The sequence below is a fragment of the Cricetulus griseus genome, chromosome 3 (genome assembly GCF_003668045.3).
Source record: "Cricetulus griseus strain 17A/GY chromosome 3, alternate assembly CriGri-PICRH-1.0, whole genome shotgun sequence".
In the NCBI taxonomy this organism is placed as follows: Eukaryota; Metazoa; Chordata; class Mammalia; order Rodentia; family Cricetidae; genus Cricetulus; species Cricetulus griseus.
The window spans coordinates 171011854-171038691 of record NC_048596.1 but is presented as its reverse complement, the minus strand read 5'-3'; the positions used below and the strand labels follow the sequence as shown (position 1 = coordinate 171038691).

General features: G+C 47.8%; 1 protein-coding gene across 6 annotated transcripts; it reads right to left on the bottom strand.

Moving 5' to 3' along the window:
* Nucleotides 1-7879: 7879 nt before the first annotated feature.
* Ccl17 (C-C motif chemokine ligand 17) lies at nt 7880-24965 on the bottom strand. Of its 6 annotated transcripts, none has more exons than XM_035442593.1 (6): nt 24881-24940; nt 24753-24794; nt 21440-21572; nt 9525-9725; nt 8718-8835; nt 7880-8158 (listed from the first exon to the last, which is right to left on the bottom strand). In XM_035442593.1, exons 4-6 carry the CDS (start codon nt 9622-9624, stop codon nt 8065-8067), a joined length of 312 nt encoding a protein of 103 aa, XP_035298484.1. In that variant the 5' UTR covers nt 9625-9725; nt 21440-21572; nt 24753-24794; nt 24881-24940; the 3' UTR covers nt 7880-8064. The 6 variants fall into 6 exon arrangements, with proteins under 6 accessions (XP_035298484.1, XP_027261455.1, XP_027261458.1 ...); XM_027405654.2 differs by having other exon boundaries at nt 21440-21675; nt 24881-24938; XM_027405657.2 differs by having other exon boundaries at nt 21440-21537; nt 24881-24898.
* Nucleotides 24966-26838: the final 1873 nt, after the last annotated feature.

The following is a 26838-nucleotide window of genomic DNA, read 5'->3' as shown; positions in this document are numbered from 1 at the left end:
ACTTGTTTGTGTGTGAGTGCATGTGAGAGGAGGTGTTGGATCCCCTGGAACTGGAGTTATGGATGATCATTAGTGGCCTTGTGAGTGCTGGGAATTGAAACTAGGTCTGTGGAAGAGCTGCTAGTGCTCTTAACCACTGAGCCATCTCTCCAACCTAAAATTTTAAAACTAAAGGGGCTTAGGAAATCAATAAGAGCTATGCAGAAATAGGCAATAAAAGCCCAAAATGAAATGGAAAGAAAAAACCCATAAAATATCAAAATAGTTACTTAGAGATGCAATTCAAGAATTATCCAGATATTAAGAGTTGATCTATAGGTCTGGAGAGATAGCTCAGAAGCTAAGAACTTACTGCTTTCCCAGAGGACTGAGTTCAGTTCCCAGCACCCACGTCAGATGGCTCACAACTGCCTGTAAATCCAGCTCAGGGGACCTGACACCTTCTGGCCTCTTGGGCCCAAACAAACTGACACACACACATACAAAAAAAAAATCTTCAAAGAAAACTGTCATCTATGAGGAGAGAGAGAGAGAGAGAGAGAGAGAGAGAGAGAGAGAGAGAGAGCAGTCATGGTGGTATATGACTTTAATCTCAGCACTCAGGAGGCAGAGAGGCCTGTGAATCTCTGAGCTCTAGGCAAATACGGTCTGTATAGTGAGTTCTGGGACAGCCAAGAATACATAGAGAAACTCTGTCTCAAAAAAAAAAAAAAAAGAAAAAAAAAGAAAGAAAGAAAAGAAAATAGAAAAAAAAAGGTCAATCTATAGGTTTTTATTTTTTTTAAAGGTGGTGATGTTTCACATGGAAAATTATAGTTTTATTCAAAACCATCTATAGTTCCTGGGAACCCTGCACACAGTGTGCTGTGCATTGCCTACGAGGCCTTGTCAATTCTCGACTGGTGTAGACAAAAATGGTGACCACTGCCAGTTGACAAAATTCCAGCATTTCAACATTGTGGCTAACAATTCTGCACCATCATTTTACTTTCATTTTTATGTGTTATGGGAGTTCCTTATATGGCTTCCTTTGGGAAATTTTGTGGGTGTTGGCGAAGGATGAGAACATATACAATGGCAGTCTCTTTAAGAAAAAAATAATTCTTTACAAAAAGTCCCTGCCACAATGGAACCATATAGCGTGGTGACTCTGCCTACTCCACACACAGGACTCCCCACTGTGCTCCCGTGATTAGACCAAGAATAGGAAGTTAAAGATTTATTAACTGGGTATGCCTGGTCCCAGAAATGAAAAACACAATCAAGAGAAACAATGGGCCCATATTCAGAGCTTGAGCCATTAAGCACAAGAGTCCAGCTAATAAGTATTGAATACTACCCAGGACTGGTGGCTTACTGGATGAACTGCAAGATCTTATCTGCCCCACGGGGAGCAGATTCTGTTAAGAAGTTAGACTGGCTTGATCCCCCTCTGGCATTAACAGGAGCACACACTGAAGAAACCAGGATGGTATAGTATAATGGAAAAAGAGTAAGGTGTCAGGACCTTCCCTCTTGGGAGCTTCTGAGGGGAACAGGCCAACGTGACAAGACTGAGGCACAAAGGAATGCAATTAGGACACAGCTCAAAGCTTGTGCTACACAGTACAAACACTGCATCATGCCCCTCAAGGAATAAAAACTGTTCTTATGGGTTTGCTTCAAGGTCTGACACCTCCTGACCACAAGGGCTGAGACCATGCAGGAGGAAGTGTAAGAGGGCACCTGGCGAGACTACTGAACCTCAGAGACAAGAGGCACTTATTGCTTTTTGCTTCAAGAAAAATGCTACAATGACATTGATGACCACTTTCACCCCAGAATCATTAAGTCTGCTTTCAGTATTGCTTGTGGTTAAACTATGATGCAATTACAGAGTGAGGTGTAGCCTATTTCCAATAAACAGGCAGCCATCCTGATTCACCCTCAGATTGTGTCAGTCTCCTTCCCTCACTGACTCCACACCTCCTCTTTGGGACTCGAACCCTGCTGGAGCTGGGCTTGGGCACTCAACCCTTAAAGGAGTAACGTGGCTGGGCGTTCATGTATCAGCAGGCTGATGCAGGACTGAGTTTAGAGTGAGCCTGGACTGCATAGGAGACTCTACTACCTCAAAAAACCACCCCCACCAAACCCACAATGGGACACAATGAGTGAGATAAAACTGAATCTAGAGAAGTCTAGGTTGTGCTTACAGCCTTACCCTCTCTGCTTCCTTTGCTGTCTTGCCACAGTGGCTGGCATATGTAGGCAGGAGACAGTGCTGCTCTCTTGGCAGGGATTCCTTCACTCCAGGCAGGGAAGCTGCCCCTTGGCCTTCAGGGACTTCAGGCTTTATGTTGTGTGTTCCTTTCTAGTGGCCTGACAGCTGGTGGCCTGAAGCCCACCATCCAGCATGAGTCCTTTACTTCCGTAGATCCTGTGACATTCAGAAACCACACTGAGGGTCAGTCAGCCTCCAAAGCGCTCAGAAAGTCCCTCCCTCCCATACACCTGTGGATGGATGAACAGGTGTGCACACAAATGCCAACGGAGCCCATTGGATCTCAGGGTGTAGTCTAGGCTGCCCTTGAGCTTGCAATCTTTCTAACTTCAGCATGCCAGCATGTCTCACATCTAGACAAAGTCCCGATGCCTCTGCTTTCCTGAGTATTTCATCCCTGCAGTGGCTGTGTGGGCTTTGAAGAAAGGCATTGCTGCTGTCCTAATTCCTATTGCTGTGATAGATGCCGTGACTGTATCAACTTGGAAAGTAAAGGGTTTATTGGCTTACATATCTCAAGCCATAGTCCACCATGGAGAGAAACCAAGGCAGGAAGGAACCTGGAGGCAGAAAATGAAAGAGGCCATAGAGAAACACTGCTCACTGGCTTGCAACTGATGGCTTGCTCAGCCTTATACAGCCTAGGAACACCTGCCCAAGGGGGTAGTGCCCACAATGGGCTGGGCTCTCCCACATCAATCACTCATCACAACACCCTATAGAGCTGCCTGCAGGCTAATCTGACGGGGGCATTTCCTCAACTGAGCTTCCTTTTCTCAAATAAATCTAGCTTGTGTCAAGCTGACAAAACAATCAACAGGCATGGAATGCCCACATCATGACAAGGGGACCACAAGGTCCCGTTGTAAGGGCAGTGTGAGAGGCAGAAAGGCAGGGACTTAACTAGGTCCACCCTCAACAGGTCATCCAGGTCCAAGTTCACTGTTGCTGGAGAGGTGTGAGGGAAGGAAAGCAAGTAAGTGAGAGCCCACAGCTGGGTCATGGCAGAGACCAGCGACAGGAGAGAGGGGTGGGGCATGCTGAGGGGATGTATCAAAGAAAAGGAGCCCCTCACTTGAGTCTGGTTGAAGACTTTGCCCAACTGAGAGTCCAGAATTTCAACAGGGCTAACAAAACTTGCCACAAAATTTGCCTGCACAGAGACATTTTTCCTTTGAAACAGCAGTGAGTCATGCTGAAGGCCTGAGTGTATGTGACTTTTAATTCGAAGGTCCTTACAGGTTTACAACTGAGAAAGGAATATCTTCTTTGAGAATCTCACAAACATGATTGTGATTTTTCTTTTTTGTAGTCAAAACATGTCTTAACTCCCTTGTGCCCTGGGATAGTAAGGATTTCTTTAATCCTTGGGAATCTATGGCTTTGGCTTTGTCTCCTCAGCCTGGACTATGCTCCAGTGCACCCTAGAAACCACCCTATGAGCTCATTTTGAAAATTTCCTAGCTGAACGTGGTGGCGCATGCCTTTAATCCCAGTACCCCAAAGACATAGGCAAGTAGATCTCTGAGTTCTAGGACAGCAGGGCTACAGAGTAACACCCAGTCTAAAAGGAGGAAGGGATGGAAAAGGAGGAGAGGGAGAACCCTAGAAACCCCTTGAGGGTTTGACTTCAGAAGTCTAACGCTGAACCTGCATGGCTCTTGCTAACTCTGGAGACATCACACCACATCTCGAATGTGTCCTGCCCATTCCCTAAGTGCCCTCCCTCCCGCTCCTTCCCCCCCAATTCCCATGCTTAAATCTATGTTAAAATACATTTTGAAAATGTGTTTTATCTGTATGGATGTTTTGTCTACATGTATGTCTGTGTACCATGTGCGTGCCTGGTACCTTTGGAGGCCAGAAGTCATCCAATCCCCTGGGACTAGAGTTACAGACAGCTGTGGGCTGCTCTATGGGTGCTGGGAATCAAACTGGAGTCCTTTGGAAGAACAACTAGTGCTCTTAACCACCAAGCCACTTCTTAATAAGTACCAAATCTGCTTCATACTGACTTGTACTGAAAAGCTTTTTTGATAGAAAAGTTAACCCTGATGGAGGTCTTTGGAAAGATCTCAGAGCCTAGTGGTGGTGGCACATGCCTTTAATCCTTGCCCTTGGGAGGCAGAGGCAGAGGCAGAGGCAGGCAGATCTCTGAGTTAGAGGGCAACTTGGTCTACAGAGCGAGTTTCAGAGGAGCCAGGACTAGTCAGAGAAACCCTGTCTGGAAAAACAAAACAAAAAGATGTAAGCTCTTGTAAGTTGCATTAGTCATCGTGTTTTTATCACAGCAACAGAGAAAAATAACTAAGACAAAGGTGATGTGGGAAGATTGTTCACTGTAAAGATTTGTCACTAGTATTGGTTTAATAAGATGCTGATAATTATACTAATAATAAGTAGCCAGGCAGGATGTATAGGCAGGGCTACCAGACTAGGAGAATTCTAGGAAGAGGAAAAGAAAGAGGAGTCACCAGCCAGATGCATAGGAAGCAAGAGGAGAATGCCTTACTGAAAAAAGGTACCAAGTCACATGGCTAAACATAGATAAGAATTATGGGTTGGTTGAAGTTGTAAGAGTTAGTTAGTAATAAGCCTGAGCTAACAGCCAAACATTTTATAATTAATATAAGCCTCTATATGTTTATTTGGAACTGAACGGCTACAGGACCAGGCAGGACAGAAATGTTCCAACTACACAAAGGGGTTCTCAATATATTTCCCGGGCTGCTCTTGAGTGCAAGCAATCCTCCTGCCTCAGTCTGCTATGCTCCACTGCCCCTGGCCCTTTTTCTTTTGTTTTTGGAGATAGGCTCTCATACACTCCAGGCTACCCTAAGACTTACTATGTCACAGAAGCTGGCCTTGAATTCCCAATCCTCTTGCCTCTACCTCCAAGGTACTGGGATTACAAACTTAAGCCAATATGCTTAGTTTATAATGATTTTTAAAAACTCACAAAAGTTGGATCACAGATATCCAATTCCTACCAGGATATGTGCTTACCTCCCCAAGCTCAGCTCTCTATTACTGTGCTGGCACGCCCCCTACTGGGAAATTAAAGAACTGCCCAATTTCAATTTCCTCATTTTAGTGGTACTTCAAATCCCAGAGTAAGTGATTCTCTAGAAATTTCTTTCCCCATAGGTCTCCCTTTAGGAATCCATAAAGCCACTGTTAACAAAATATATTATTGGATGTCCACTATATAAATCGTTCATTTACTGAGTTAGATGACCCAAGTTACCAGAGACTATAAACAGGTGACATTTGGCCAAGATTGGGCATGTGTATGCTAGTATGGGAGTGTCCTACAAAACTAAGAAGACCTTGGAAGGTCCCATGGGGGGGGTGGTATTGGCAGTAAGGACCAAAAGGAAACTGTTATTTCAGAAATGGAGGGTTTTCAAGACAGAAGGAACAAAATACGCCCTGCATCCCTCCTCACTGTCCACCCACTGAAAGGTTCAGGCATTATGCTGGCCTGTCCCTGTTACCTGGTGGAACAGGCAGTACCCTGGTCAGTCCAGGGTTCCATGGGAACTAAGTCTGCATGCAGGTGCAGAGGACGCTTTTAAAAGACAGACCCTGCCCATTTATGCTCTCTCTTTACTCTCTCTCTCCCCTCTTCTCTCTGTTGCTCTTCTCTTCTTTCTGTCTCTTTACGCTCTCTCTGCCTCTCTATGGCAACTGGCCATGGCGGTCAGCCATTAACCATGTTCCTCTTTTCTCTTAGTCTCTCTGCTCTGCCGGGCCTATAATACACTGGTTAATATGTCTCATCTTGAGCTCCTTCTTCTTCTTTATTTCTAATTTAAGCAAAAGTTTTAACACCCACCCTTCCCATCCCCATCTAGCTCTCATTAGTCTCGAGAGTCTCCAAGCCACAGTTCCTCAAAATGCCCCAGGAATTCGGTGGCACATTACCACACCCCCACACACACTCCTGCTTCTGACTACTGAGTTCAGAACCCTGCCTTTTGTTGTCAGTTGTGACCCCACACATTCCCTGCCCATAGCCTTGAGACAACTCTTTGACTCCTCCAGGGCCCATGGGAAACCTGCCATCTCTCACGGGTCTCTGTGGTCTGCTCTGCCCATCTGAGTTTACCTAAGGGGAGTCTCTGGAAGACTTCAATAGTAAAGAGAAGCCAAGCTAGCAGGACCAGGCATACTCAGAAGGCACCCTGGCTCTGGAATACAGGACACAGGTCTTCAGGCCCAAGTCCTCACTCTTTCTCTTTCAATAAGGGCTCCTCTTTGCCTTCTCCGGCCCCTCTGGTCACCCTTTCTTGAGCCCCTGGATCCAGAGGCTATACTTTCACAAAGACTAAGCTGAGGCTGCCTCAGGACTGAGGGATGCTCCTGGTCCTCAAGGAAGAGAAGCCCACTGCGGTGGAAGGAACATTGAGTTCACAGAGAAGCCATTTCATGGCCACCAGCCTCCTGATTGTTCCTGTGTTTGTTGGTTTTATTCCCACTCCTTCTAGGACACTTGGCATTTGTTCTGCAAGGCCAAAACTGGCCACTGGGTGTCAGCAACAGGCTAAAAACCTTCCCCCAGGTGACTCACTATTGCTGCCCAGACAGACAGGCTACCTACAGCTTGGCACAGTCCAGGGAAGAGAAGACCCTTGCTTGTGCTACAACCTGACCCAGAAAGAAAGGCACGCTGGATAGGCAAAGTTGACTTGAAATACCAAAACCCTAATTCTCCAGCTCTGAGCTAGGCTTGGACAGAGGGGTCTCATAGACTCCTATGCCAATCCTTCAGTGGCTCAGGGTGGTCCAAGAGAGTTCAGAGAGACCCCAATGGAATAACTGAACCAGGTCTACAAACACACACAGGCATAGTTTGGAGAACCCCAGCAGCAGAGGCCAGTGGCAAGACAGTCCCTAAGAGCTTGAGAGGAAATCCCAGGGACTGTGAGGCTCGCATCAGAGCAATGCTCCACATGTACAGAGGGGAACTCAAGAGAGAACAGGGGCCAGCTGGACCTGGGGGCAAAGAAGATTAAGTGGGCTGGGGGTGGGGCTTAGGTGATCGGGCTGCTGAAAATCCACAGAGGACCCATGAAGCCAGCTCAGCTGTAGAACTAAGTTCCAGGTAGAGAGGAAGCCAAGGCATGGGAAGGGAAAAGTTGACAATTTCCCAGAGCCAGACAGGCTGCAGGGAGGGGACTCAGAAATGAAGAAGGGACAGGGACTGCAGGAAGACAAACACACATAGAAGGGTACAATTGTGTTTGCAACTGAGTCCAGTACAGGAAGGATAGCTTCAGTTTCATTTGGGGCAATAATAGGGCCTAATCTTGGGTGATTGGGAGACCTTGGGTGCAGAGAAGACAGGCTCTCCTTGGGACTCCTTTGGACACTTTCCACAGAATACAGAGGGAGGAGGAGCACTTCTGAGGATCCTAATGTCTACCCTTCTTCTGCCCCATAACTCCACAGTTCCATCTCTCACTTGTATGGGACAGTGTCTCTCCCTCAGCCTCAATTAACCCTTCTGACCTGGGCAGAGCAGGACCAGCTGTCCTATGAAGACTTTTCTAGTGTGACCAGCCAAAGTGGAAGGGGTTCTGCAATGTGGGGACAGAACACACTGACCCAGACTAAAGGAGGAGGACTTTAATCCGAGTTTTTTTGCCTGTAGCTTGAGTCCATAAAAGGGGACAGGGACTCCCACTCTGTGGCTTCTCTTGGGCTCTAAAGGCCTCTGCTGGATGCAGGCAGCTTTGGGTTGAGGTCATGGACACCAACGCTGGAGTCTCCAAATGCTCCTGGGGGACGATCACAGGCTAATGCCTTAGCCTTTGGAGGTGTTTGATGGCCTTCTTCACATGCTTGTCTTTGGGATCTGAACAGATGGACCTGCCCTGGATAGTCACAAACCTACACGGGAGAAGCCAGTGAGTATGAAAACAGCAAAGCCTTCCAGAGCTCTGCAACCAGCCATACCTGCATTGACCTGAACTTGGAGGTCCCTGGGAAAGAACTAGATGAAGTCACATATGCCATTAGCAATTCTTTACTACTGGGGTCCTGACCCCATTCCAGCCTCCCTAGGGCCAGGGCTGCAGGACTTCATGCCTGGCCCCCCAGGGGCTGAGCCTGACAAGCAGAAGTGACACAAAGAGGCTTGGACTGTGTGCCATCCTCTTTTCAGCTCAGACACAGAGTAGAAGGTGACTGCATTGCTGCCTACTGGCTCTGTTACCTGGAATATCTATCCATCTTGGGGCCTCAATTTTACCATAAATAAATGAAGAGATTGAACCCCTCTCAACTGTGTGGTGTGTAAGAGCTCCCCCCGAGTGCCCAGAGCTGCTGGCCTAGGGGAGAAGGCTCTGATCTCTTTCCCTCTTTCTCAGTGGCCTTCCTGGACACTCCAAGACCCACCCATTTAACACTCTGGGTCAGAGGTATAAGAATGGGACAGAGGGGAACTCACACGATGGCATCCCTGTGACAGTCAACTGAGGTCCTGTACCACGTCACCAGCTTCCTGATGGGAATGGCCCCCTTGAAGTACTCCAGGCAGCACTCTCGGCCTACATTGGTGGCTCGAGCTAGAAGAGCAATAGGAAGCAGGTGTCCTAAAGGTCTGCTCATGTGCCCGAGGACCCATGGAGTGTCCCCATGTGTGCCTGTGTGAACCTATGGATGATAACTGCATGTCTATATTCTCTTTGTCTATATTCTGTTTTTTTCCTGGTGTGTTTGTGTGTGTTACCAGGGGCGGGTGTCTGCGCATGCTTTGGCTCTTTGTGTTTGCATGTTTGCACATTCATCTGTGTGTGATTACGTGCACAGCTGTCTGTGTCTAGGAACCTTATTTCAACTTCCCTTTCTAAACTAAATATAAAAATCTCTTTTCAAACATTCTTGGAACCAATTCTCTTCTGTCTTTATGTTGTTCCCTGATGATATGTGAAGCCCATTAGTGACACTAATGATAGCAATTCTTAGAATTGTTCATTCTGCATCATAAGTCCACACCATCAAGGCCACTATGTCCCAACATCTCAGGATAAGATGTGCTGCCCGTGGCTTTTCACAGGAGGGTATCCACCTAACACCACCAACGTCATCCCCACCACTATCAGTACCATTATTCACCCCCCAGTGCTCATGCTGCCAGCCCTTGTGACTTGTTAAGAACAGACGGGATATAAATTGCACAGATTGTGTTTCTGCTGTGGTCTGTGTGGCAGAGGGGTCCCTTCCCTGCCCTCTCCTATCTGTGCCCAGCTCTCACCAGTGCTGGCATACTGCAGAGCAGTCCCCAGAAGCAGGGCAGCCAGGAACAGAGTCCGAAGTGTCAGCATGGTGCCAGAAACGCAGGTGAAGATCTTCATGGGTCCCTCTGCTTGTCTTGGTGCCCAGCATTGAGGTGACCTATTTAAACTCTTGGAGGTCCATTTCCCGCCTTCTTGTCCCCTCCTTCAAACCTTCCAGACTAGAGAAATTCAAAGAATTTGAGATAATTCAGTAGAAGTCCAGCTTGGGAATGTTTGTGGCTTTCCAGAGAATGGGCACTCCACTCAGGACAGAGGTGGGAGTCTGTGTCTGGGGCCACAACAACGACATACTTCTCTTTTCAAAGGGAACATTTCTTGGTTCCTCTATTAGAATCCAGGGCCTCAGCTTCAACTCATTGCCCTAGTACTGGTGACCTTCCTTTTTGCCTGGTGCCCTGGAGGCAGGATGGAGCGCCAAACAGAGCTCTTAGGGACTATGCCAATCAGGGCTGTGAGGTCCAGAAGGTCCACAGAGGGTGAGCAGTTACAGTGCTGATCTGTAGATAAGACCTAACTCCATCCTGTCCCGAGGAAGCCAGAGCTCAGGTGGGGCTGAGAGACTGTGTCCTCTCCTCCTTGCCTGACCCTGACCCCAGGAGTGGGACTTTATTCACTGTGGATCCACATGTGTGCTTCAGTGGATTAGAGAGCCCAGTTCCCTCAGTGGGGCACCTTGCCTCTGCTATGAGTGGAATGAAGAGGCTGGGAGATGGTGATGCTCACCCCTACAGGAGCCTCACACCATAGCCTGTCCTGGGATGGTGACCAGTATTCTCAGGCCCCAAACACGCTTTTTAGAAAGTTCTGTGGAACTTTCAGCATAGCCCGAGGCTGTCACATTAGTGCTCAGGAAAGAGTTTCAGGACAAGTCATTATGAAGCAAAGTCAGGGTTTATTGAGAAAAATAATCAGGCCTAGTGGCTTAGGCCTGGCACCCTGGCTACTTGAGAGGTTGGTTTCAATTCTGAGGTCAGCCTGTACTACCAGAGTCTATGGGTGTTAGCAAGAACCTATCACAAATGCACTGCTTTGATGGGTATCCCACAATGCTGTGTAACCTAGGATATCCCACAATACCACAGATAAGATGTGAGCCACCATGGCTGGTTTGGGTGTTTGCTTTTTAATATTTAAATTTTACTTATTTTTAAAATATTATTCATTGTAATTTTTATGTGTGTTGCTGTTTTGTCTGCATGTGTATGCCTGTATAAGGGTGTCAGGGACTTGAGTTACAGACAGTTGTGAGCTGCCATGTGGTTGCTGGGAACTGAACTCAGGACCTCTGGAAGAGCAGTCAGTGCTCTTAGCCTCTGAGCCATCTCTCCAGCCCCAAATTTTACTTATTTTTATGTGTACAGGTATTTTGCATGTAGGACACTGTAGCAGGCACTCTGCTAACTGAGCCACAACCCAGCTCCACCCACAATTTATGCTGGAACTCATGGCTCTCAACCAGTAAGAAACAAACCAGGGTGAGGAGTCCTTTTCCTTTGCCGTGTTGCTTTCATTTTCTTTCTCTTCTGCCTCAACACCACAGTATCGATGAATCTGGTCAGTCTCCCAGACTAAGGCCTTCCTAGGCCAAAGCCTCCCATCCTATTCTGGTGGGGCAGGGTGGCGGAGGCCTGCAGGTGCCTCGGCTTTGATTCCTTCATGAGTTTTGGGCCTGCAAGTGACCAGAGGGTGTTTGCAATAACACCCCATGCTCCCTCATCTCCTCTCATGCTGTCAGGCATGGCCTCATATTAATCACTGAACTGCCATTACATTTTCATTAGAAGTGATGGTAGGAACAGCAGACTCCTCGGAACAGTGTGCAGTAACGCATCTGAGGTCAAGAGGAGAAAGTCTAGGTGTTCTTTCCTCATTGCAGGAAGCTGTGTTGCTTCAGGTCTGAACCCTGGGCTTTCCCCTACTTTGGCCAAACTTCCCTGGGGACAGGGTCCTCCTCCACTGCTTCATTGTGTGACCTGGGGCATCTCATAAATGCTCTCTGGGCCTCAATTTTATTCTCTGTAGAGGGAAGAATAGACCATTTCCAGGAGCCTACTTAAGATGGTAGAATTGGCAAAGATGTGGTCTTCCTTTGGCAGGACTCATCCTGGCAGTTCTCTGCTTGCAATAGCTGAGTGGTGGTTTTGCCTTTAGCTTGTCTGGTTGGGCCCTTGCTCCCCAGGCCAGGTTTCCCATGTTTCAGAGAGAGCGGCGGGGGAGGGGTGCACACCCTTATGGCCACAGAGAGGAGTGTCCATACCTAGCGGTGTCTCAGTTAAGGCTGGGCTGGTCTGAGAACCAGGGGGCAGGAGGCTGTGACCTGGAGACAGGAGCCCTGCTTGAGGAGAAGGTGGGAGAGAGCTGTCTGCTGATCTCCCCCTTTTGGGTTTCTCGAAGCCACACTAAACACCCCTTCCAGGCCCTCTGCACCCTTCCCAGTGGCTCCTACCCAGCCTCTTGTTGCAGAGGCCAGCACATGCTGCTCTGTGCTAGGGCACAAGAAGGGATGATTCTGCTGCAATCAACAATTCTGTTACCAGGGACACAGCCTGAGCTCCACTTCGGAAACTCCCCGCCCCTGTGGGTTTCAAGACCTCTGTTCTACTGTACACTCAGACCGTTTCTCCAGAAAGACCCAAATTCCCTATCCTTCTAGGGAAGCAGCCATGGTAGCAGGAACCAAAGGCTCTGCACTGTCACCTCCTGACAAGAGGTGGGCGGAGCAGTCACTTGGGTGTGCCCTCAGGGCCCTGCAGCCCATTCCCCACTCTTGGGGAGGTTCCCCAGGAAGTGGGAGGGGGCTGCAGGTGAGATAGGTACTTGGAGGAGGGGCAATTCTCAGGTCTTTGCAGGTAGAATTCCTAGCGACTGGAAGGGACATTTATACCCAGGGCATAGAATAGGCAGAGATACAGAGGGGGAGCAAATGCAGAGGTAAGCTGGGGAGACTAGGATGGACCTGGGTTGGGGGAGCAGCCCAGCCACTAGGTCAGAAATGCACAGCGTGGCACTCTGCAAGGAAGAAGAGGTAAATACAGGGCCAGGCTCATTTCAACACTGCTGGGGAAGCCATGTGAAGGGACAATTGTGAGGGGGCTTTCCTCACCAGGGATTAGCCACACCATACCTGCCCCATTATCCCTGCAATGAAGTGAATTCCCTGGGGACCTTCCTAACGGGATGCCCTAGCATCTTTGGGCATGTCATATTGAGACCCCTCCACCTAAAGGCAGCCAGACTCATGACCTGTGCTTTGACTCCCTCTCCTGCCTCCACCTCTGAGCTCCCGCCTCAAGAGAGTCCTTGGAGCAAAACCAGCTAGACTCTAGCTGCTAAATGCATTGGGAACCCTCCTCCCTATTTGATCCGGAAGGAGCTGGGCTGGTGGAATTCTCGGTCTTTTATCCTGAAAGGTAGGAAATGTCCCTGTTCCTGTCTCAGATGCTTACTAGGCTTGGAGAAAGCCTATTCCTAAGGTTTGAGTCAAAATTAGGAAGTCCTAGGTTGCAGAGCAGGTAGCTGGGCCAGAAGCTCTTCATTGTCTTCAATAGTTTGGGGCAGAAGTGTCACCCCAGGCCTTGTCCAGTAAATCCTCAATTCTAACACCCAAGAATCTTTTCCCAACATCATCTGAGGAAGGCTACTACTCCCCACATCCCCACGGCCCTCATGCAGTCACCTCTTTCTTTCCTTTCCTGGCCTCAGCCCTTCCTACAGCCCACCACCTCCAGTTGCTCAGCTTAGTTGTCTGACACCCAAGACTGTTCCTCGTGTCCAAAGCATTCGTGTTCCCCCAACCACCACCTTCCTTCCACTCTGGTCTTCTTCAGATCACTCCTGGGACTCCTTCTTGTGCCTTTGACCCTACAACCTACTGTGTGCTCAAAGGTCATCAATCTCCTATCATGCCCATCTTCACATTGTATTTTATGCTGTCTTACACGCAAAAGGCGGTGGAATACACACACACACACACACACACACACACACACACACACACACACACACACACACACACACAAGAAGCAAGGATCCCTTAGCACCTAGAGAATCTAGCAGGTACTCAGTAAAATGCATCTGCTAATGAATGGAAGAGGTGTGTGGTTGGATGGATGGGTGAATGAATGGCAGATGGGACAATGACTGGATTGGTGGCTTTGCAGATGAATGGGTGTGCGGGTGGACTGAGAGATGAACACACACATGGATGCATCTACATATGCTCGGCCACTTACTAGTTTCTGAACTGCAGAATTGAGAATAATTTGTTTATTTTGCTTTAATATCTATTTTCCTGTGTTGTGCAGGCTGTCTTGAATTCATAATCCTCTATCTAGCCTTAGCTTCCTGAATACTAGCATTAGAGGGATGTAGCACCATGTCCAATTTAACAAATTTTATTAATGTTATTATTAAAATAGACGAGTTTCACTAATGTAGTCCTGATAGCCTTGAAATCGTATTTCTCCTGCCTTAGCTTCCCAAGTCTTGGGATCCTAGGTGTGAGCCACCCTATGGGGTTTAACTTACTGCCTCGCTGTGTGTCCCAGTCCTTATGAGTCTCTCTGTCTTGGATGAGGCAGAGAATTGAGCTAAATGCCTCTTACATCAGGAGGTCAGGCATATTCAGGGTAGTTAGGGTGGAGACATGACCCTTTATCTGGTTCACCACTTCCTGAGGATTGTGGCCATGCCTGACAAGATGAATTGCTTCTATGGTAACTGGGACCACACAACCTTCCTTCATCCCAGAGGGGCCTCCTTCTCACCCACAGCTCAACTTCTGCCAGAAGAACCTTCCAGGAGTAGGTGAGGGGAAACCAACAATGGCACAATAATTTCTGATAATAATAGCAACAGTTACTACCTATGAGGATCTACACATGCCGACCATGGTAGGACACCAGGAGCTCTCTCCACCTGCCCCTCTGCCTCATAAAGAACTCTGCGTGACCCACGCCCTTCTGGATGCCTTTTTACTTCTTCTTTCACTGACAGCACCACCTTCTCCTTCGTGTGGTCTACCCTTCCCACTAATACTTCCTCTCCACCCAGCTGTGAGGTGATTGCTCCTTGAAGTATAGTTGGAGGGAAGCTGCTCTATGTGGGCCTGATTCCTCCAAGGCTACTCCTCCCAGGATGCGTGGCCACCCAGCAGACATCCTGGGATCAGCATCCGCCATTCCTGGGTCCTGTCTCTCTTCCATCTGTCCACCTTGGTATAGCCAAGGATATTTTTGTGACCCTCACCTTTCTGTCTGCACAAGGCATGATGCTGGACACTCCAACACAGTGCTGTAGGTGAATGAGATGAGGTGAGTGTGTGTCAAGTTTCTTGTTCCAGCTCCCACTGAGCACCCACTCCTTTCCCGACACTCCACCCCTCTGGGATGTTGGACAGGATTCTTCCCCTGGGCTTCCTGGGGCTCCTTCCTCCAGAGCATCCCTGTGTTCCCACAATGGGCCATTGGCACTCAGCAATGATAGCTTGTGGTTAAGCAGTCCTCAGGACAGCCTCGGGATCCTCTGCATTTTCAGATGAGAAAATGGGACCCTTCGGAGAGATTTAGAAACTTATCCCAGGGCACAGGGACAGCAAGTGGCAGGTGCATGCCCAGGCCTGTTCTTTGCTTTCACCTAAAGCACCCCACTGCCCCTCCTTATGTCACCTTCTCCAAGCTTCTATCCTCTGGACATACACTCCCTTAATCTACACCTACAGCTGACTACTGAGTCCCTGCTTCTTCTGGCTCATTCACTTGTCTGTCTGAATTCCCTGAACCCTTTGCCTTGCAGTCTGCCAGCTCTGTGAAGTCTGTCCCAATAACAGATATGCTCCTGGAAGGTAGAACATCATCCTCTCTGGATTCACTCAGCCTCAGGACCAGCTTCCCTTTTTCTGCTCAAACCAGCATCATTCTCACCTCCCTGTCGTCATCTCCCAGTCTGAAGCTATGCCCTTGACTCATTCCTGGCCTCCAGCCCCCACACCTCATCAGACAGAAGCTCTGCTCTGTCAGCCTTCCTCACCTCCTCCTCATTCCGCCACCTCACTCTCTTCCCTGCCACCCACACAATACAGCCCACGGGGCCCACTTCCTCCTGGGAAGTTTCTTCTACTGCTGCCGAGCCTGCATACCTGCCCCGGGTGACTTTTGCACAAACCCACTTTAACCATGGAATGTCTCCATCAGTGGAACAGGTACTGTGATGCATGCTTATAATCCCAGTATCCAGGAGGCTGAGGAAGGAGGATTGAAAACTCGGGATTAGCTTAGGCTACAGAGCGAGATGCTGCTCCTCTCAAAAAGTAACCACTGTTCAGGGTAGTGGCACATGCCTCTAATCTCAGCAGCCAGACAGTAAAAGCAAGAGAGTCTCTGAGTTTGAGGTTAGACTGGTCTACATAGTGAATTCCAGAACAGCCAGGACTAAATAGAGACCCCCCAAAAGTAACCATAAATGGTTCTGCATGGTTTGAATATATGAAGTGTCTCCCAAAAGGCTTATATGTTCATGCTAGAGGAATGGCTCAGCAGTTGAAGGCATTTACTGCTCTTCCAGAAGACCCATGTTTGGTTCCCAGTACCCACATGTTAGTTCACAACAACCTCCTGTAACTCCAGTTCCAGGAGACCAGGCATCTCCTTCTGGGCACCAGGCAGGCATACACACATACAGGAGAAACATTCATACACATAAAATAAAATAAGTAAACATGGCAAATTGGCTCAGTGGCTAAAGACCCTTGCTGCCAAGCCTGCCAAGAGTTTGATTCTAGGAACCCATGTGTTAGAAGGTGAGAACCAACTCCAGCAAGGTGTCCTCTGACCTATACAGGCACATGGTGGCCCATGTCACACACACACAAACACATACATACAATACTTTTTTAAAAAAATAATTAAAAAATAAAACAGAGAAATGCAATTAGCTCACAAGGGTGCTAACGTCATTCTTTGGTTTATCCACTGATGAATTTGTACTAAATGGGCTGTGAGAAAATGGGATGTGCATAAAGGAAGTAGATTACTGTGGGTGTCGGGGGGGGGGGCTGTGCCTTATAAAAATATCTTAGATCATTTCCTCTGTATCCTGGCCTCCTTGAGACAAGCAACCTTGCTCCACCATGTCCCTCCCTGTCATGCTTTTCTGACTCAACACAGACCTGAGTGAACACACTAAAAACACACGACACACTAAGTCCTTCCTCCTTTAACCTGCTTCCCCTAGGCATTCGTCACAGGGTTAGAAAAGCTGACAACACAGGCTCCCTATGCCCTTCCAGCTCTATGTGGCTGGGGCTGTCCCTTTCAGTCCTGGAGTATGTCTCCAAATCTGTCTACTCCTTGAGCACGATATCCTGGAAGATGCACAGCCAGAGTTCCTCGCAGCAGTGGAGTTGGGAGCAAATGGTAAGCTGGGTGCCAGGCTGGGACTCCAGTCTACCATTAATGGGTGGTGGCACTTGGGGTTCAAAGTCACCTCCCTTTGAGCCTTTGTTTCTACATCTGCAAGATGAAAATAATAATAGCAATGACATCAGAAGTCGACGGTGCCTTTTGTGACTATAGCTGGCAAATTGAGCGTGTCCCTGTTTTAAATGCCATCTCTACTTTCACAAACTGCAGAATCAAACATCCAGCTTCCTACTCAACACACCAAATAGGCATCTTCAAACCCCACGTCCAAAGCTGATTCCCGATTCCCTCGCCCCCACTCCTGTTCCACTGCCACCCCCATTCTCCACCAGCCCCTTCCTTCCGGTTGAACAGGCCAGAAGCCTGCGTGCTGTCTTACTGCCTCTTCCTCTCTCTCTACATTCCATCTGCTGGAGAACTCCCAGTGGAGCCTTCAGAGCCTCACCATCCATCCTCTCTCCTCCAGATCTCTCCTTCCACCTCCTGGCCACTCTGCCACACTCGCTCTGCACTCTGTCCCCAGCATAGTAGCCCAAAAGTCACAGATCTGCTGTGCTTAGGAATTCCCAGAGGCTCTATGTCCACTAAGGGAGCAAGTCCATCGTCCCCCTGCGACACTCCCAGCCTTCTCGAGTCTTCCCTACTCTGGCCTCCACACTGACCTCATATGCCAACACTCTCTCTCCTGGAAGAACTGTCTGAAGACATCTTCACAACATCAAGATCCTTGTTTGGATGTCCCACGAGGTGCCCTGTTTCAGCTGGCATCCCACACCTCCTTGGCACCGCTTTGCCCTTTTTCTGCTGGCATTCTGCAGCACACTCCTTCTCAGGTCTGCTGCTTGTCACTTGTTTCCCAGCTGTACCCCAACCACATTCCCACTGGGTCAAATGTGTCTTTTGTCCAGTGCAGTTTATCCTATGGCCCAAAGTCAGATGACAGAGAGAGAGAGAGAGAGAGAGAGAGAGAGAGAGAGAGAGAGAGAGAGAGCGCACCAGCTTGGTGCCATTCCTGAGGCAGAGTGCTTAAGCTTTTGCCCAAGCTCTCACTCATGATAATGAACCTGTCTGCCCATCTCTAATGTCTAGGCCTCAGGACAATGAACTCCCCTCCAGCATATAAGTCAGTTCCTTTTGCCCATTTCTCAGGGCCAGCTCTTCCCCAAAAGCACTTATTCCAGCTGCCAGGTTATATCAAAGGCAGGTCCTTGGTCCTTGAACTGGAGCAGTTCAAGGCCCGATTGGTGGGTGCAATGGAAGAAACCATTAAGAAGTCAGATGTTGGGCTGGAGAGATGGCTCAGAGGTTAAGAACACTGGCTGCTATTCCAGAGGTCCTGAGTTCAATTCCCAGCAACCACATGGTGGCTCACAACCATCCGTTATGAGACCTGGTGCCCTCTTCTGGTGTGCAGATATATACATGGAAGCAGAATGATGTATACATAATAAATTAAAAAAACAAAGACGTCAGCTGTCTGCTGTTCACAGGGTGACAACTTGTTTGGGCTGCTAGGGGCTCTTCCTGCCCATTCAGACCCTTTTGGTTCAGCACCAGGGCCAGCGCTAGGCACCCAGGTCTAAGAGGTGAAGTCTAGATTCTAAGGAACCTACTGGATCCAGCCTGTTTGAAAGGTTTGTGTTGAAGGATCCCCCTATAACTATATCCAATCCCAGTCAGAGCCAAAGGCCATCAGGGAGAGGTCAAGCCCCATCAGCACGTGGTGATTTGACCTCCCAGCCACTTTAGACCTTTCCCTAGCAGGTAGGATTGGGAAGGGGTGTGGCTCCGTCTGAGCAGGGCCCAGACCCTGGAGATCCCAGAGAGAAGCTGACACTCCACAGCCTCTGCTCCAGCCAGAAGGGGCAGCAGCTTCCTCCCTGTCTTGCTTGCTGCACATCCCCGCCTCCCTGCCTCACTGGATTCCTTCCAGCTCTCAGCTGAGTGCTGCTGCTTCTATTTTTAAATGATACCAGCAGAGCCCAATCCACCTCCACAGACAACTGGAGTTGCATTGACTTTACGGATTACTTAGGGAGGATGGACATGTGTCCCATTCATCGTCTCTACTCCCCTTGTCCTCCTCACCCGATATTCTACCTTTTCTCTCCCCCGGAGCAGGCGGAGGGGCTCCTTCCTCTCTGTGTAACCCTGGCCATCCTGGAACTCGCTCTGTAGACCAGGCTGGCCTTGAAGTCAGAGATTTGCCTGCCTTTGCTTCCTGAGTGTTGGGATTAAAGGTGTGCACCACCACCACCACCCGGCTCTTAGGTGGGTCTTTAAGGATGTGTAGGCAAATCCTGGTGGCACAGGCCTGTCATCCAGCTATTTGGGTGGCTGAAGAAGAAGAATCACAAGTTTAAGGCCAGCCAGAGCTACTTAGTGAAACCCTGTCTCAAAATACAAAAATACAAATAAGACTGGAGTGCTGCTGCTGGCGTGATGGCTCAGGGGTTAAGAACACTGGCTGTCCTTTCAGAGGACCTGAGTTCAAGTGCCTGTACCCATGTTACAGCTGTCTGTAACTCCAGTTCCAAGGGATCTGACGCCCTCTTCTGGATGCTGCAGGCACACTAGTGGTACACAGACATACATGCAGGCAAAGTATCCATATCCATAAAATAAATAATTGAAATATTTGTAAAAGAGAGGTGGGAATGGGAATGAGTAGAATAAACTTTGTCTGGATACATATGAGGCTTTGGGCTCAACCTCAAGTACAAAACAAAAACCAGCATTTGGTGGGGAAGGGGGTGGTGAGGGAGTAAGAAGGAAGTGGTGGAGTGACTTAACAAACAGAAGACTAACTTCAGCATGCTGCCCCAGGTTGCTCAGGGGTGGGAGAAGTCAGACCAATCAAAGGGAGCCCCCAGTCAGGTACCAGCACCGTGAGCCATGGCCATGCGTCCCCCCCCACCCCCAGGCACTCAGATGTGTTAGCTATGTCCCCAAAGGCTCATGTTCTCCGGTCACAGCCTCCTGTACTAGGGAGAGCCGAGCAGGGCACCTGCTGGTCCCACATGTTCCTCTGTATTTTCTAAGCAATGTGTACACCCTTAATATACAGTTGTTTCTCAGTACCTCAGGGGGATGGGTCCAGGCCTCACTGAGGAGACCAACCTCTAAGGATGCTTGAGTCCCTACTGTGAAATGACATAGTATTTGCCTAGCCTCTCTGCTCATCCTCCTACACACTCATCTCTAGGTGACCACTTGCACTGTCTGCTGTTATGTAAGCATTACATGAATGATGTCTACGCAGGACCGCTGGGGGATAATAAATGATAATGAAAGAAGTCCTACGTGCTCAACAGAGATATAATTCTTCATGGAGACAGAACTCAGGGCCTTGTGCATAAAAGGTGGCTTTGTCCCTTTCTCTTGTCATTACTTCCCGTATCCATGAAGGCACTGTCACAGAGAGGGGAGCAGGGACCCCTCCCCCAGGAAGCTTATAAGAATCACAGTGTGTTAGGTTTCAAACCTAAGACAAATGGCTGAGGGGCCTATTTAACATACCAAAGTGGACCTGGCTGCCAGGTTTTCCCTGCATCCTTCAGTCCCTAGCAGTTACAGGGCCCTCCTGGTTGGCATTCTACCCCATCCCCTTCCCCTAAACTTCTCCAGTCCAGGGGCTGGACTGCCCTTCCCTATATAATACAAATCATTTCGGTTACCTGGCCCTTTCATCTCCTCTCTTTTGGGCCTTCTGGTTGTTGTTCTTGGTTCCCCTCTTTCTCCTCTTCCTTCCCATGCCCCCCTTCTCACACTCCTCATATGGCACAGCTCAGCCTAGTCATGCTAGGACTCCCCGGATATCTCTGCTTCTGGCTATGCTCTCCCACACATCTATAATAAACTCTCTCCTCCTCCCTACACAGGACCAGTCATGTTCCTTTCCTTTACTTTTTATTTATTTTTTCCTTCACAGGGAAGCAGCAGCTACAGCTGGAAACACAGAGGAAGACTATCATTAAACTAAGAAAAGGCCTTTGATGAGGTGGATTGGGAGAGGGCTCACTCCTCACCCCTCATCCCTTGCCTCCTCTGCAGGCTGGCTTGGGGGGCTGGAAAGATGGCTCAGAGGTTAAGAGCACTGATGCTCTTCCAGAGGCCCTGAGTTCAATTCCCAGCAACCACATGGTGGCTTGCAAACACCTGTAATGAGATCTGGTGCCCTCTTCTGTAGTGCAGGCAGACATGCAGGCAGAACACTGTATACATAATAAATAAATAAATAAATAAATAAATAAATAAATAAATAAATAAATACTAAAAAAGAAGGCTTACAAAGAAAACTTACAGCCAGGCAGTAGTGGTGCATACCTTTAATCGGAAGGCAGAAGCAGGTTGATCTCTGTGAGTTCCAGGCCAGCCTGGTCTACAGAGTGAGTTCCAAGATAGCCAGGACTGTTTCACAGAGAAACCCTGTCTTGAAGGAAAAAAAGACTTACAGGCTGTGGTCCAGCTGGTCCAACAATGGTTGTCTCTCCACAGAAGGTCCAAGCATCCAGTAGTTTTTCAAGTCACAAGGCTAGAAGTCTCAGTTGGTCTTCAGTATATGTTGCAATCCCCAAGAAGTAAGTTCTAATGTCAGTGAAGGAATGGACTTGCTAGTGATAGCAAGGGCAAGCAGGCAAAGAGAAGTGCTTCTTTCTTCTATGTCCTATATATTGGGTGCCACGAGGAGCTGTGGCCCAGATTTAGGGTGAGTCTTCCTATCTCAAATGATCCAACCAAGAAAAATCCCTCACTGGCATGCCCAGCTGTGTGGGTTTCTGGTTAGTTCAAGATGTAGTCAAATTGACAACCATGAATAGCCATCACAAGTCCACCCCTTGACCCACACACTCCTATCTCCTTATGTCATGCCTAATTTCCAAATGAAAACAATAGCTAGGCCATAATTATGCCTGACAGAATATAACTATCCCACGTACAACTTCAAACACTTTATGCATCTTAGAACAGGTGGCAATATTGCTTGAGGGTCATTCTTGTAGTGTCTCATAAGTCAAATATGATAAACACTGATAGAGCCTCAATTGATGTTACATCACATGATAAAGAAATCCAGGAAAGAAAACAGACATCACACAAACACATTCTTAACAAAATTCAACAGAAACATTCATGTCAATTATACTCCTCATTTCTGCAACTGGTCACGTGGCCTTAGCTGGTGTTTGTAACTACCTTCCTCTACTACCCATTCTGTATGTCTTGGCCCTTTTCCTAGAGGAGCGATCCATACCTTCATTTCTGAAGAGCCCATGCCCTCTGTCATCCTGACTGTATTGGGTTGTTGTAGTTTTAATCATAGGGTGTAATAACTTCAAGAGATACCCTAAAGCATCCCCTGCACTCCAGATGAAATTTTCCTTATCCCCATTGAGAACCAATTTCCCCATGGTAATTTGGATCAATCGCCCTTCCTAACACTGTTGGCTTAAGGGCATTAGAACCCCAAAGTGGCCATATGAAAGTCTGAGCTTCCAGTTCAGTGGAATGCTTCTTGTGTCTCTAGGCAGAAGCATTCCCCACTCTGGAACCAAAACTTAGCAGAATTTGAGATCTCTGGAACAGGAAGCCAAACTTTTCCTAGTGGGTCACTAGGCGTGATAGTGAGTGGAACCCCTTCCCAGCCTTGAGTAAAATTTGCGATAGTCAGCTGTCATCTTTCATCTTCTGTTTGTCTTCTCTCAGGTAAAATAGGAAAGTTAGAGGGAGATGTTGTCCATCTTTCACCCTTGAACCTTTCAAGTCTTGAATGTGGCACTAATTTCTGCAATTCCTCCAGGATGCCATACTGATTTTGGTTTGCTATTTTCCCTGGTAAAGATAACTCCAAAAGCTTCCATTTAGCCTTTCTAACCACAATAACCCTCACTCCACAGGTCAGGAAACCAGAGTGGAAATTCTGCTAATTTCTAAATATATCCATCCCAATTATACATTCTGTGATGGGGAAACAATCACAGGATGAGTGACCCACTGGACCTACTGTTCGTCAGACTTTAGCCAAAACTCAGTTAATCACCTGACCTCCATAAGCTCCTACTTTAACTGAAGGGTCAAAATGTTTCTTGGGATTTCCTGGAATTAGAATATATTCAGCACCAGGATCTAATAGACCAGAAAGTCTGATTGTTTCCTTTTCAACAAGTACAGTTACCTGACTGTGTAAAAGGCCATCAGTCAGGTAACTGTACACTTTGGGAAAGGAATCAACAGTCGATGGGCAATGGTGGCACACTCCTTTAATCCCAGCACTTGGGAGGCAGATGCAGGAGGATTTCTGTGAGTTGGAGGCCAACCTGGTCTACAGAGGGAGGTCCAGGACAGGCTCCAAAGCTATAGAAAAACCCTGTCTTAAAAAAACCAAAACCAAAACCAAACAAACAAACAAACAAAAACAAACAAAAGGCCATCAGTCCTGAATGTCTGGGGAAAGGCTGACAGTAAATCTCTTAGGTATTTTATCAAGGTCCTTCCTCAAGGGAATCCGGCTTTCCTTCATTCAAAGGTCTGAATAACTGGCTCAAATCTGAAAATCAATTCCAGGGCCAAGATTCCCTTTTGCCATGATCCAATGTAGCCTTTCTCTCATTTGTTTAAGTTTTTTTTTTCAAGCAAAAATGCAGTAAGCTTCTTATCTATTTCATGCTTGGAAACACCATGGCTAATTATCTGCTACCAAAGGTCTATAAAGGTCACATATCACTTTGCCTGTGCTACTTAGTACAGGTCAGGCCATCGTGGACATTGTTTTGCCTATACTGCCCATTACAATAACTACAATCACCTTGCCTTTGGCATTCAGTGCTGCCACTGGCCTCTGCTACTTTGGGCTCAATTAAACCCATTGAATTCAATCAACCAATAGGAAAGGGCAACTACAAAGCTCTTCAGATATTACCCTATTACCATTTTGCATCTTATAGGATTAATGAGGGGCATGTCTTCTGGGCCTTCCCATTGTGGAGGATTAGGTTTTACACAGAGCCTTAAAATCCCTTCATCAATGTTGTGGGTATTCACCACAAAGACTGCTTGGACATGGGTTTAAGCCAATAGAAAGCATTTATTAGCTGGGTGTTTTGGATCTCAGTGTAGCTCCCAGGCTTTCTCAGGGTGAGCTTGTAAGCACAAAAATCATGTTCTGGGTTCACACTTCGTTAACAAGAACAATTAGCCTGTCTTTCAAAAGTTTGTCTGCCATGCCTGGTGTGGCCCAGATTGAGGGCAGGCCTTCCGACCTCAGATGATCCAGTCAAGAAAAATCCCTCCCAGGTGTCCCATTTTGGATTTTTAGTAAATCCCAGATGTAGTCAGGTTGACAACTAAGAATAGCCATCATGGTAGGGGACAAAGATTCAGTAACCACAACAGGTGAACAAAGCTGGGGCTCAGCCTACCAGTGGGAATCTTTGTAGGACACTGATACAGAAAGTTTCTTTGTCAGTCCTTTGTCATAACTGTGACAATGCACCCTGAGATCCAGCGAGCCCACTTCTGGACTTAGAGAATATACTTGAAAAGCATTAGATTGACCAGGGAACTTGGCAGAGCTATGCCTGATGGTGTTAGCATTCTCTCTGTTTACTCCCTTGTGTGCTCATCCAGGTCATTAGAACCCATTTGATGAGAGTCAATGGCAGCCAAAGGCCCATGCAGTTGCCTGTGCCCTCTTCATCGAGTGTGAGTAATGAGGAAAGAGTCAGCATGTGGGCAGCACATTTATGTCCATTAAGAGACAGTGTTTACCTGGGTATGGTGGTGCATGCTTGTAATCCTGGCACTTGGAACCTGGAGATAGGAAGATCAGGAGTTAAAAGTCATCCTCTGCTACATAGAAAATTCAAGGCCAGCCTGGGATGCTTTCCATACAAGACCTGTGTCCAAATCAGAAGATGCCGTAGAATGGCATCCTGCCTAGTCACCCTTCAAGCAGAGCCTGTCTTTTCTTGATGGTGTCAGAGCCAATGGGATGTGCTGGTAATGCTGACTCATAAGTAACCTCCAACCCTCCCAGATTAAAACCACAAAGGCTTATTTGTTCTAACCCTGCATGTTTATGTTGAACAGTTGGGCTCTCTCCACAGCCAGAAGCTCCAAGTCACATGTGTCCTGGGACCCAGGCACTTCCTGGAACGTAGTAGAGGCTGAGCCAGTAGTACCATGCCTCTTTCTGCCAGCCTCAGTCCCAGAACCCTAACTAGAGCTGATGAAGAAATGGTACAAACATCTGATGGAGAACCCCAGCACCCCAGAAACTGGGTTTCTTATATATACTGTTGAGCGGGGAGGTTGTTACATACAGATAAATGAAGAAGCAGGGTGAGTGCTCACAGATGAGCAAGGAGGCAGGTTTCTCTAATCTCGGTGGGAGCATGCTCTGCAGAGAAGCAGTCCTTAGACCACAAACATGGGAGTGGGGGGAGAGGAAGCTTTGGGGGACATTTTCTGCACACGCTGCCAATACTTTCACTTGGCAGTCCATGGGGCTGAGGCATTTGGGTCCTTGACAAGGCCACAGACGTGTCAACAGCATGAATTCACTTCAGACTCCACTTACTCCCTGCAGTACCGAGGTTCTGATGGGGGTCCATCTAATCAGCCACTACAAACTCTGCCAAGTTGAGGTCTACACACTTCCCATTTCACTCACCAGAGCTGCTGGCTCAACCCCCACAAGCTCAACAGAAGTGCCAGGTCATGTGCCTGAGAGGCAACAAGCCAGGAACATCAATAACAATCCCAGTCTCTAAGGACTTGAAAATTTAAAAACTTCCCTTTCCTTCCAAGCTTCTTGATTGTCTGGTTTGAGTCATTTGTGATTCAATAATTTTACTTTAAAGTCCAAAACAATAGATAGGAAAAAATCCCTATCAACTTAAATAGCAAGAAACAGCTTAGGGGGAAATAGTGCATTTTTTTTTATATGTTATGTATTTTTGTTTTATGTTTATGGATGTGTCCATGTGTCTGTAGTGCCTGAGGAGGCCAGAAGATGGCATCAGATTCCTTGAGAATCTGGGTTGGAGTTGGAGATGCTTAGGAAGCACCATGTGAGTGCTGGTAACTGAACCTGGGTCCTCTGGGGGAGCAGCCAGCGCTCTTAACCACTGAGCCATCTCTCCAGTACCAAATTACAGATTATTCTTATTTGTTTAATGCCCTTTTCCTCCTGTCTCCCTCCCTCTCTCACCTCTCCTTTTCCTCCTCCTCTGCCTTGGTTTTTGAAATAGGTCTTACACTATAGCCCTGACTGGCCTTGACTGTCAGCAATCCTCCTGCCTCTGCCGCTCTAGTGATGGGATTTCAAGCACAAGCGAACTCTGACGCCAGATATGATATTTCTTTACTTCACTGAAGACTGGGAAGACGATATTTATTTATGGTCACCTATGATTCGATGCTCTTATTAGAATGCCCAGAAACACCATTTATTCCCAGATACCTGGGAGGCTGAGGTTGAGAGGATCCTGTGCCCAATAGTTTGAGGTCAGCCTGGGCAGCATGTGATATCCTGCCCCCCTACTTGCACCCCCCCATTAGGCGTGGTGGCAATCCCAGCACTTGGGAGGAAGAGGCAGGAAGTTCAGGAATTCATAATCACTCTTAGCTACACGGTGAGCTCAAGGCCGGTCTGGCCTATGTGAGACCTTGTCTTTTTTCATTATTTATTTGTTATGTATATGTGTGTGTCTGTGTGTGAGTATGTGTACATGATATGGTGACTTTGGAGTCAGAAGAGGGCATCGGATCCCCTAGAACTACTATTATCTGAGCTGCCTGCTGTGGGTGGGAGAGCAGCGAGTGATTTTTAACCTCTGAGCCATCTCTTCGG